At 52.3% G+C, this 12420-nt stretch overlaps 1 protein-coding gene across 4 annotated transcripts in view; it reads right to left on the reverse strand.

Annotated features, from left to right (window-relative positions):
• Positions 1-4894: 4894 nt before the first annotated feature.
• TOX2 (TOX high mobility group box family member 2) overlaps positions 4895-12420 on the reverse strand; it is a 158022-nt gene continuing 150496 nt past the window's right edge. For 3 of the 4 annotated variants that reach the window (XM_011929023.1, XM_011929024.1, XM_011929021.1), the window contains 4 exons: positions 9951-10031; positions 8721-9116; positions 7946-8073; positions 4895-5860 (listed from right to left, as the gene is read on the reverse strand). In XM_011929023.1, the coding sequence (XP_011784413.1) occupies positions 5824-5860; positions 7946-8073; positions 8721-9116; positions 9951-10031 (642 nt within the window). In that variant the 3' untranslated portion in view covers positions 4895-5823. The remainder of the gene's footprint in view (positions 5861-7945; positions 8074-8720; positions 9117-9950; positions 10032-12420) is intronic. The other variant, XM_011929022.1, reaches the window with a different exon arrangement.

Genomic DNA, 12420 nt, shown 5'->3' on the forward strand with positions numbered 1-12420 from the left:
GGGTGAAGGGGGTGGCAGAGCCAATGGAGAGAAGAACCTTGGATCCCCAGATAGTCTTGATGACTTGGAGGAGGCTTGAAGGAATCAACTCCATTGGGTTTAGCTGCTGAGATGGGAGCTGTTCCTGCAGCGTAGCCTAGTACATCCTGAATAGTACACAATGCAAGAAACTTGACCTTCCAGTGCAGAGATTAAATATTATTATATAATAATGATAATACTATTTTAAGGACTTTACCTATATTAATTCATTGTTACAAACAGTCCTTTGAGGAGGAGACTATTATCTCCAAGTTAGACATGAGGAAACATAAGTTAAGAAACTTGCGGCCGGGCGTGGTGGCTCAAGCCTGTAATCCCAGCACTTTGGGAGGCCGAGACAGGCGGATCACGAGGTCAGGAGATCGAGACCATCCTGGCTAACACGGTGAAACCCCGTCTCTACTAAAAACTACAAAAAACTAGCCGGGTGAGGTGGCGGCGCCTGTAGTCCCAGCTACTTGGGAGGCTGAGGCAGGAGAATGGCGTGAACCCGGGAGGCGGAGATTGCAGTGAGCTGAGATCCAGCCACAGCACTCCAGCCTGGGCGACAGAGCAAGACTCCGTCTCAAAAAAAAGAAAAAGAAAAAGAAACTTGCCTGAGCTCATACAACTTGTAGGCAGCCAAGTGAATATTCTCCCAGGCAGGCTGTGAAGCAGCCCTCCCTCCTAACCACTGCCCCCACACTGCCTCTCACTCTGACGACCCTTCAGAGTTTTGTGGGCTTGAGGTTATTCCTTTCGGGTAATTTGGGAAGCAGAGCTGGTTAATTACTGATGGGTTGAACATGTTTTTAAAACTCCTGAATCTGTAACAGCACATCAGATCTTTTATGCATGGGAGTTACTTCAAACTTTCAAGAACAGATAATTCCATGCTAACTGATGTATGTATATGCATGTGCTGTGCAGCAGTATGAACGGTCATGTGGTTTGTGTCCATGCATGTATGTCTGCATGAGATGGGCATGTATGTGTAAGATGCACTTGAGTAGTGGATGGGGGTTATGAAGGACATTTGTATGCATTTGGTATGTGTGTATGTGTGTGTGATGGGCTTATATGTGGTATGTATGTGATGTGTGTATACATGTTTGTGTTATTGCATGATGTGTGTACATGCAGCATGCACGTGTGCATGGGCATGGTGTACGTGTGGTATGTGGTGTGTGTCCATATGCTATGCATGTGTGTGTGTGTGTGTGATGTGGGTCTGTGTAATGTGCCAAGTTTGATGTGTGTGTGAGTGCATGTGTTTGTGCATGCATCTGTATGTGTTTTGGGTGCTGTGTATAAGTATGTCCTACCCACACATGCATACTAGCTACACATATGCATACCACATAACATACCTATACACATAGAGCTTGCCCTCGCCAAGCACACCATGCACAGGCATGCATATGATGTACACAGATGCATACCACCACATGCACAGCACACTTATGCATCCATACATGCTACACACAGATCACATGGACACAACTCACCCTTACACACATATGAAACACACAAGACCACACTGCACACACTCATACCACCTCCACACTCACCATCCACACATGCACTACCCTACACCACCATGCTGGGAGTCAGAGCTGGCCTGGACCCCGGGAGATGGCTGCAGAGGGCGAATGTTTGGGAATAAGCGCCACTCGTGAGGTTCATCTTCAATCTGAGCACAGCCACCCTGTTTCCAATTTAAAGAGATCCCTATGCAGCTCTGTGGATTCTGCCTCAATTTCCTCCAGAGAGAATTCTCTGAAATTCTTGATGAGGTTCACAGTTGCAGAGTCACAGCCTCTGGGGGTGTGTGTGCTCAGGAAAGTGTGGCACACGGGAGCACGTGCCAGTCCTAACTCCAGCCCTGGTCATTTGTCGGGGCACAGCCCAGATGTCACCTCACCCAGGAAGCCTTTGACCCTCGCAGGATGGGGTACCCCTGTTCTGCATTCCCCTGGTTCCCCTTTTTCCACTGGTCACATGGTATTCATAAATTTATACTTTTGTGGTTTATAATATGAAGTTGCTAATATTATAATATTATGTGTTCCATCTCTGTCTCCCCAAATGGACCTTAACTCCAGGAAGGCAGACTGTGCCCCATCCTGCTGGCATCCCCGGTGCTCAGCCGAGGGCCTGGTGGAGAGGAGCTGCTCTGTTTGTATTCTTGCTGAATGAACGCATCGAATTTTAGCATCGCGGGCTCTGAAAATTAATCTGTGCCATGTTGCCCACATTCCAATCCAGTGTAAAAATGTATGTGTATCTTTCCAGGGAGGAATTACTAGTGGGCAATTTTGGGACCAGCCATGCCTTCCTTCTGGGGTGGTTGGGGGACAGTCTCAGCCTCAGCCCAGGTTGTGCCTCCTGCTTGGACTGAGATGCGTTTGTAGGGGGAGGTGTGAGATGGAGAAACCTGAGGAAGGCGCTTGGCTCTGGGAAGGGTGAGTGGGGTTGGTCCCTGGGCCAGCTCTGTGGGCAGGGGGGCAGGCTGCAGGCAGGAGTTAAAGGTGTTCACAATGTTGGGGCCACTGCTCTAGGGTACGGCAATAACTTGAAGCCTCAAGGTGTGAGGGACCCTGACCACAGACTGACCCCGACCGCAGACTGGCCCTGGCAGGTGGAGGATGCTGCGGGGAGAACCTGGCCCACGACAAGGCTGGGGGACCCAGGGCTGGCAGCTTTGGGAGCGCAGGGATGGGGAGTGGGAGAGCCCATGGCAGAGACCCCAGTGCTTTTACAGCAGGTGGGACCCTGGGCTCTTGGAGGCTCTGTGGGTCGTGGCCACCGTCACTGCAGGATGGAGCAGTAAAACATGCAGCAGACGCTGCCTCCCAGGAAGGAGGAAGCCCCTGGAGTGGGGCTCGGGTTGTCGTTCCAGGGCTGAAAATCTTGTAGTCACAGGTAAGGTCAGAGCCAGAGGCATTTGGAGCAACACTGGTGTGGCCCCACTTGGACCATGGGCATAGCCAGTATGGTAGGCTGCTGCCTTAGAAACATACAGGCCTGGATGGGGATTCTGGTTCAAGCAATTTCCTGAGCGGGTACTTTCAGAAGAGAGTTACATCCTCTGCAGGGAGGGGTGGGAGGAAGGAGCTTAGCAAGGATGGTGTTGCTGCTGGAGGCGGCTTCAGGCTGCTCCCAGGGACTCGGGTTGTGAATGGGACCACAGAATTGGCGTCTCCATTATTTGGTCATTAGCTGTGGCAGCTCGAGGAGGTAATGACTGGGATGGCACTCAGGACCTGGGGATGGGCTCTGGCAACAGAAGAGCCCGGGGAGAGGGGGACACCAGCGCCAGCCACTGTAATTGGTGCTACAGACTGAAGGATTGTGTCCTCCCAGAATTTGATTATTGGAATCCTAACCCTCAATGGGCCAGCATTTGGGGGCGGGGCCTTTGGAAGGTGACCGAGTGGAGCCCTCAGGATTAGGGTGAGTGCTGTTAAATTCTAGAGAGTGCCCTCCCCTCCCGCCCTGTCAGACACAGAGAGAGGATGGATGTTTACACACCAGCAAGTGAACCCTCACCCGACGCTGAAGCTGCCAGTGCCTTGATCTTAGACCTCCCAGCCTCCACAAATGTGAGCAGTAAGTTTGTGTTGCTGTGAGCCACCTGGCCCATGGCACTCTGTTATGGCAGCTGGGATGGACTAAGACAGGTGCTGTCCACTCCATGGCCCTGAAATCAGCCTTTAGGCTCTATTTCCACTCTCTGGGGCCCCAGAACACGCCCGTGCGACAGTCCCCGGTATCTGCAGGCAGGGTGCTGAGGTTCTGCTTGAGGCCTCTGCGTGTCCCGTGCAGCCCAGAGGCTGGCCTTGGCGTGTGGACGCTTGGAAGACTCCTGAGCTCCTGGTGCAGCTGTGAGGGATGGCAGCAGGCCTCTGCCTCAGCACCACTTTACAAGGAGGGCCTTGTACTCTTGTCATTGTGGGCTGTCTGCGTGGATCCCAATGATGCTGTTTTCGCAAACGTGGAAGCAAGAGTTGAATATTAAACTGTCTAAGCCGTCATGTTACTGACAAGCTCCACACAGAAAAGGAAATTGTAACCACATGAAATATTTATGCCGCACGTTGCGGTGCTGCTGCTGATGGGATGGCAGGTGGCTGGTTTGTTTGGGGTTTTCTTTCTTATTTTTCCAAAGTGGATTACAAAATGCCCTCCAGTGGGGAAACTGCACCCCACTCCTGGGCTGTCATCTGGAAGGAGGGGTTTACCGTGATTGGAGAGTGAGAGGCTGGGAGAGCTGTCCTGAGGGTGCAGGCTCCTCTATCTGAGTCCCGAGCCTGGCTGGGAGCAGGGGCACCTGCCCCCACCTCAAAATGGCTGCAATGCAGGGTGCGAGCGTTGCATCTTTCCACCAGGCAATTGGTATTTTTCCAGAAGTAGTTAAAACAGTCAGGTATTATTTGCCTTTTGTTGTTGTTGTTAGTATCACCATCTAATATCTGCTGGGAAACCTGGTTTAAAGAATCCCGTCTAGGATGCTTCCTACACTCAGGTTTGAAAAACCCCTTGGCCTCCTCCCTGGGTTCCCACTGCTCACTTCCAGGCCCCATCCTCCAGAGGAAGGGCTCGCCACTGTCACCAGCCGATGCAAGTTCCTGTGTGGCGGCACTCTTGCCCACAACCCTTTTCATCATCACAAGAGCCCTACGGGTCTGTACCACCGTTACCCCTTTAGAGGGCAAGACTAAGGTCAGGGTGCTCCCATCAGCCACACAAACCCACACGGGCTGGTAAAGGTCAGGCAAGACTTTGACCTGAGTCCATCTGGCCCGAGGGGCTCTATGCCACTTTAGGGGGTTCAACCCTGACTCACCAAGGACAAGGAGACACAGACTTGTTTTCAGCTTTTCAGAAGTTTTATTATAAAGAGATTTGAGAGAAGCACTGGGCACCAAGACAGACACTCGCCAGGGCCAGGAAACAGCTGCAAACGACGTCAAGAACCCAAACCCAAACCAAACCCCAAAACCACGCACACGGTAGGATAAGCTGCAACTTTGTTCTCAAGGTTTCTTCATAAATAGACAAAAGTCGTCGCTGGCAATTTAAAATAGATGAACACATGGTTAAAAGGAGAGCGGTGCTCCGGGGTGGCTAGCAATCGTCCGGTCCTTGCTGTGAGGATGACGAAACGGTTTGGCAGCCGCTTTTGTGCACATCTCCCTTAAGATAAAACTTAAAAATGTGCTAAGGATCATATAAAATGATTTTTACCTTAAAGGAAACTACTTTTTTTCCCCACAAAATAATCTTACAGATGTCTTCAGCACAGTTCTAAAACACGTAGTCAACTACTTACACGGAACCAACAGTTTCTAGGTTTCGTAATCTTTTGTTCACACTGGAAAACCGATGTGCACGTCTATGATGGGGGCCGGCCCCCTGGCCCATGCTTCTGGGGTGGGTGTCCGTTGGTAAGCGACCCCGCCAGGGGCAGCCCACGTGAGCTGGGGCTGGGGCCGAGGCCAGGCATCCAGACATAGGGTACCGTGCGCAGGGCGAAGACAGGGTCCACAGTTACCCTGGAGCAAGCAGGTCAGCGGGCAGAAGGTTCCTGCAGGTTCTTTGGGCTGGCGGCGGGCAGTGGGCTGCCTCTGCAGAGTCTGGTGGGAGGTCGAGGAAGAGACTCAGCCCCCGGCAATGGGTGTGTCACTGCTCCCTCCGATGGGCCACCCTGCCTCTGGCCAGGGCCTCTTTTCTGCTGTCAGCCCTTCAGGCTCTGAGCAGTGCCTTCCAGCGAGCCTCAGGGATGGTGGGGAGGCGGGATTAGGTGAGGTAGAGCGATTTGTCCCTAGGGAGCAGGCTGTGAGAGAGAGGAGGGGCTGTCAAAGCTGTTGGGTACCTCCCCAGGCCAGGGGAGCACCAGGACCCCTGCACTCTACACGCCCCCCCAACCCCCACTGGATTCAGCTGCCCCTCTGCAGCCGAATGAGGGACTTGCAGCTGCTCCCCTACCCCCACCCCACTCTGCACCAAGCCCCTCCTGGAATCCCAGCAGGGGACCACCTGGTCCTCAGCCCTGGGTGAAAGGGCAGTAGTGTGTCCGTCCTTCATCGAGGCGCACGCTGATGTCACCATTGCTCTCACAGCCGTTTTTAATCCAGGAATTTGTAAATCTCAAACTGAATTAAGGGAGGGACAGGTGCCTTTTATGTTTTTAAAACAGGGCCCTGTTGCAGTCCGACCTCCATGCTGGATGTGATGGGCCAGCCTCAGGAGGCTTGGACATTGCGTGACACTCCCCTACATGCCCTAAGTATTTTGACTTTTGAGAAGGAAAGTTGGGGGCGGGAAAGGGCTGGGGCAGGAGGGTCTGCACGTGCTTGGGGTGCAGGGAAGGGATTCTTGCTGAGCCGAGTCCGCCCACCCACGTATGTCTCACCCCAGGCATGTCAAACGGGGCATGCGTGGTGGCCACTTGTTCAGTGCCCAAGGGCGCTGGCGGGGTCAGCAGAGGAATCAGCCCTGTGCTGGGAGGCCGAGGCTAGGGCTGGGGGCAGGGGTTCTCAGCAAGGTGGCCACCCAACAAGTGCGCTGTGCCTTCCAGGGTGTGGCGCTATCCCTGGAACAGCTGCTTGGCACTACATCCCCCAGGTGTGGCTGTGGGACTCGTTCTTGCCAAGGGAATGGGAACCCGGCTGGCGGGTGAAGGAGCAAGCGTCCCTCCTCACTGCATCCTCCCTCTCCTGCTGGCTGGAGTGAAAGGTCACTCTTCCCCGGAGCTGGGGTAGTGTGGATCCAGGAAGACCTCCTAGAGGGAGGCGTTAGCATGGGTTTGAAAGGTGGAGTGCAGGACGGGAACGGAGGCCCACGGGAGGACTAGGGAGGACGCTGGGGTGCAGGGGAAAGGGGTCTCTAAGGTGTCTAATTCCTCGGGATAGACAGTGGGTCCGTTCTCCCACCGTGTCTCACCCGGGTCCCCTGTCCTGCATTCTCAGCTGTTGTACTCTTGGGAGCTGCCCTGCCCAGTAGGCTCCACTCCCCACCTGGGCAGCCCACAGCCGAGGGCTGACTGATGAAGGGGTTAAAAAAGCCAGTTCCGGCAGGGCGCGGTGGCTCAAGCCTGTAATCCCAGCACTTTGGGAGGCCGAGATGGGCGGATCACGAGGTCAGGAGATCGAGACCATCCTGGCTAACACGGTGAAACCCCATCTCTACTAAAAAATACAAAAAACTAGCCGGGCGAGGTGGCGGGCGCCTGTAGTCCCAGCTACTAGGGAGGCTGAGGCAGGAGAATGGCGTGAACCCGGGAGGCGGAGCTTGCAGTGAGCTGAGATCCGGCCACTGCACTCCAGCCTGGGCGACAGAGCGAGACTCCGTCTCAAAAAAAAAAAAAAAACAAAAACAACAAAAAAAACCAGTTCCCTGACCTCCAGGTGGGAGCTACTCTAGCACAGTTTATGCTCTAGGGCTCCCACGGGATGAGGCAGAAGCGAGTCTTCAGCTGAGGCCACATCCCCCCTCGGCTCCTTCCCCCACCCCATCCTGCCTCCCTCGCCCCCTTCGCCTGCAGGCTTTCCCCAGCACATCTCTAAGGGCACCCAATCCCTGCTGCCTCAGGCTCTGCTTCTAGGGAACCGGCCTAAGATGCAGGACTCATCTGTGAATGTCACGTGGAAGCATTTGTGAAAAAAACAGGAGCAAGGAAGGAGCAGCAAGACTGAAGACTAGTCAGTTTCCCAAGCAGGGCTCAGCCTCAGGCCAGCAGAGTCCTTCCGGGGCCTGGCTCTGCGGTGTCATCGGAGGTCTCGATCCCCTCGGCAGGGCTGACAGTGACTGCAGTGTCCTCCCCTGTCCACGCTGCCCGTGGCCATCCTCCCATCTCTGGCCATCCTATTCCCAGTCTCCCTGGCCGGCAGGACAAAGGCAGGGACAGGCGAGGACTAACCTGCAGGTGCTGATGCCACACTCCCCGCTGGGGTAGCTGCTGTCCCAGTCCCCGCTGCTGGTGGGGTTGGATGGGCCAGGTGAGCAGGACCCCGAGCTGCTGGGGAACTCAGAGATGTGTGGGAAGTCCTGCAGATGGGGAAGGAGGAGGCCATGAGCCAAGGAGAGAGAAGGGGGCAGCCTGTCCCAGGCCTCCCGGGGTGGGAGCCCCTGTGTCCAAGGGTGTCCACACAGAAGAGACACTGCCTCCATGTCACCCAGAACGGCCCCTCTGCCTCCAGGGCTGCTGCCTTGCTCCCAGGAGAGCACCCTGAGAAATATTCAACCCTTGTCTTGGCTGAATCAGGGGCTGAAGGACTTTGCTTTCAGGGCCTTTCCCTTTGTGGGCCTCAGTTTCCCAATCTGTAAAATGGAATTACTAAGCCCAATGACCTCTAAGGGCCATGTGAACCTTGTAGCAAGCTCTGTGGAACAATTAGTAGGGGTAAGGTCTTGAAGGCTTTGGGAAAGACCAGGGCTAGGGCTGAGGATGCAGGAAGCAGGGACTGGAATATCCTATGAGTCAGTCTGGCAACTTCTGAACTGTTCACTGCAGCCAGTGCATCTCAGATAAGGTATGCGAGACCCACTTCCTAGATGTGGTAACTGAGGCTCAGGTCAGGTGCCAAGGCTGAGGTTATATCACCGGTCAGTGGCAGGGCTGGGGTTTGAAAGGGCAAAGCCACTTCCCCTCCCCACACAGTCACAGAGGGCTGTTCCTGCTCTTCCCTGCTTACCTGTGGCCCTGGAGGTGAGGGGCTCATCGCCAGCTGCACCTGGAGTGCCATGGGGGTGGGCAGGACAGGGGGCTGGGGGGCTGGGGACATGCTAACAGGTGGACTGAGGAGGGCGCCCTGGGCGTGAGGGGGCAGTGACAGCTGCTGGTGCAGTGTGGGGCTGAGTGGGAAGGAGGGTGGCGGCGGCGGGGACGCACTGAGGCCTGGCAGCAGAGACTTGGAGCCCAGCGTCCGGGCGAGGCTGGCTGGGGAGGCCCCGCTGCGGAAGGCCTGCAGGTCCGACGGCGTCAGGAAGGAGGCCAGGCCTGGCATGGCATACATGGGCTGCTTGGGTGGGAGCATTTTGGCTGGTGGGTTTGCCTGAGTGCTCTTGGTCTCACCTTGATCCGGGGAGCTCTGGAAGGAGACAGGTATCAGTCACTGGAGAACAGAAGAGGGACGAACCAGAACTTGGGCTGTGAGGCCAGGAGGCTCTGCAACCCACTGACATGGCCCCTGGCTGGCTCTCTTGGGAGAGAGCTTGGACTAACCAGAGCTAGCACAGGGGCCTTAGTCCCCTTGGCTCTGACCATCCAGCCACCCACTGCTTTTATCTTTGGGGGGTCCCCTCCCCATGGGGGAATCCATGCTCCTCAGCCTGGCCAGTGGGACAAGCACCATCCCACTGAGCCAGCTCTAATCATGCTCCTTCCAGCCTCTGTGCCTTTGCAGATGTTGTTCCCTTGACTTTGAACCGCCTTTTACTTGGCCTTTTATGGACCAATTTGTGTGCCACCCACCTCCACTTGGGCCACACATCCACAGCCACACCTAGTTTCCTACATTGCTGGTGTTGACAGAGGCGGCCGGGGGTGTGGTGACGAGGTGCCATATTTTGGGGTAGCATGTCCCAAGCCCCATCAGCGGTCAGAAGTAAAAGCCACATAAAACTGGCAAAACTGCGTTTGAATCCTAGCGCAGCCCCTTCAACAAACTGGGTCTTTTCAGGCAAGTTGCTCAACCCCTCTGGGTGCTGGGTTCTTGTTGGAAGAATCCAGTGGAAAGAAATGCATGTAAAGTGCCCAGAATGAGCCTGGCATGCTGTAGGTGCCCTGCAGACATGACCATGTAGTCCTGACCCATCCTTTCTAAGACCTGGGGTGCTGGCCTTCCCACGGGCCCCGGTTCTTGTTCCATTCCTCAAACGGCCCCACTCTGATCAGGGCTGCGCCTGGAGATTCCAGGTGTTACCTTGGAGACGAGGCTAGCCCGGTAGGCTGCCAGAGCCTTCAGATATTCCTTCTTGGCTGCTTCTGTCTTCCTCTTATAGGCCTGGAAGAGTCAACACATGAGCAACACTGGGGAGAAAGTTGCAGAAGAGATGTGGTGCAGGGTCCTGGGGTGGGAAGGCACGGATTCAAGGATCATGAATGGATGAGGGGGGTGGGGTCAGAAGCTGAGTCAGCCAGCCACTGGCCCCATTCTGGGAGCACTGCAGAGAAATTGCGGAGACCAGGCCATATCCCAGTTCCTCAGCAACTCCCTGTGTGGCCTCAGCCAACATGCTTCACCTCTCTGGGTCTCCACGTTACATCAGCACAACTGATCACAGAAAGACAAGGCCCTTTGAAGCCCCCATTCTGATCCAGCACAGTGCAGATTTCTTAATGCTGAGTCACCTGTGCAACCTAGAACGAACCTACTTGTTCCTAGTATATTAGGCGGGATTCGGTGTGCTAATACCTTTTATTAAAAATTTTAGACCTAGATTCATATGTTATCGTAGGATTGGTTTGCGTTTGTTCACACCTCCTTGTTTCCATGGCTTTTGGTAGAAACAAGGAGGTGTGAACGTCTTGGAGCTTAGCCTCGTGTGACTTGTGTCGGCCAATAAAAGCACAAATGTGATGCAAGCAGAGACTGACAAAGTGATCACATATTAGTGAGCCCTCTTGCTACTCTTGGAACTCTTATTTAAAACATTTTTTTTTGTACGTAAGTTCTTTAATGGTGATTTCTGAGATTTCGGTGCACCCACCATCTGAACACTGTACCTCATGTATAGTCTTTTATCCTTCACCGCCCTCATCCTTTCCCCCAAGTCCCCTGTATCATTCTTATGCCTTTGTGTCCTCATAGCTTAGTTCTCACTTACAAGAACATACAATGTTTGGGTTTCCATTCCTGAGTTACTTCACTTAGGATAATTGTCTCCAATTCCATCCAGGTTGCTGCAAATGCTATTATTTCCTACCTTTTTATGGCTGAGTGGTATTCTATGGTGTGTGTGTATGTGTATGCACATACACACACACACACACACCCACATTTTCTTTATCCACTCATCGATTGATGGGCATTTGGGCTGGTTCCATATTTTTGCAGTTGTGAACTGGGCTGCTACAAATACGTGTGCAAGTATCTTTTTTGTATAATTACTTCTCCTCTGGGTGGATACCCAGCAGTGGGACTGCTGGATCAAACAGTAGATCTACTTTTAGTTCTTTGGGGAATCTCCACACTGTTTTTCATAGTGGATGTACTAGTTTATATTCCCACCAACAGTGTAAAAGTGTTCCCTTTTTGCCACATCCATGCCAACATCTATTTTTTTGATTATGGACATTCTTGCAGGAGTAAGGTGGTTTTGATTTACATTTCCCTGATCATAATGATGTTAAGTATTTTTTAATATGTTTTTTGGCCATTTGTATATTTTGAGAATTGTCTATTCATTTCCCTAGCCCGATTTTTGATGGGATTGTTTTTTTTCTTGCTGATTTGAGTTCCTTTGTAGATTCTGGATATTAGTCTTTTGTCAGAAGTACAGATTGTGAAGATTTTCTCCCAGTCTGTGGGTTGTCTGCTTACCCTGCTGGTTATTTCTTTTGCTGTGCAGCTTTTTAGTTTAATTAAGTCCCATCTATTTATCTCTGCTTTTGTTGCATTTGCTTTTGGGTTCCTTGGTCATGAAGTCTTTGCCTAAGCCAATGTCTAGAAGGGTTTTTCCAGTGTTATCTTCTAGAATTTGTAAGGTTTCAAGTCTTAGATTTAAGTCTTTGATCCATTTTGAGTTGATTTTTTTATAAGGTGAGAGAGGAGGATCCAGTTTCACTCTTCTACATGTGGCTTGCCAATTATCTCAGCACCATTCATTGAATAAGGTGTCCTTTCCCCACTTTGTTTTTGTTTGCTTTGTCAAAGATCGGTTGGTTGTAAGGATTTGGCTTTATTTCTGGGTTCTCTATTCTTTTCCATTGGTCTATATGCCTATTTTTATACCAGAATCATGCTGTTTTGGTGACTATGGCCTTATAGTACAGTTTGAAGTCAGGTAATGTGATGCCTCCAGATTTGTTCTGTTTGCTTAGTCATGCTTTGGCTATGAGGGCTCTTTTTTGGTTCCACATGAATTTTAGGATTGTTTTTTCTAGTTCTGTGAAGAATGACGGTGGTATTTTGATGGGAATTGCATTGAATTTGTAGATTGCTTTTGGCAGTATGGTCATTTTCACACTATTGATTCTACCCATCCATCAGCATGGGATGTGTTTCCATTTGTGTCATCTGTGGTTTCCTTCAGCAGTGTTTTGTAGTTTTCCTTGTAGAGGTCTTCCACCTCCTTGTCTAGTTCTGTGAAGAATGACGGTGGTATTTTGATGGGAATTGCATTGAATTTGTAGATTGCTTTTGGCAGTATGGTCATTTTCACACTATTGAT

This window comes from Colobus angolensis, unplaced genomic scaffold (genome assembly GCF_000951035.1).
Source record: "Colobus angolensis palliatus isolate OR3802 unplaced genomic scaffold, Cang.pa_1.0 Scaffold8, whole genome shotgun sequence".
In the NCBI taxonomy this organism is placed as follows: domain Eukaryota; kingdom Metazoa; phylum Chordata; class Mammalia; order Primates; family Cercopithecidae; genus Colobus; species Colobus angolensis.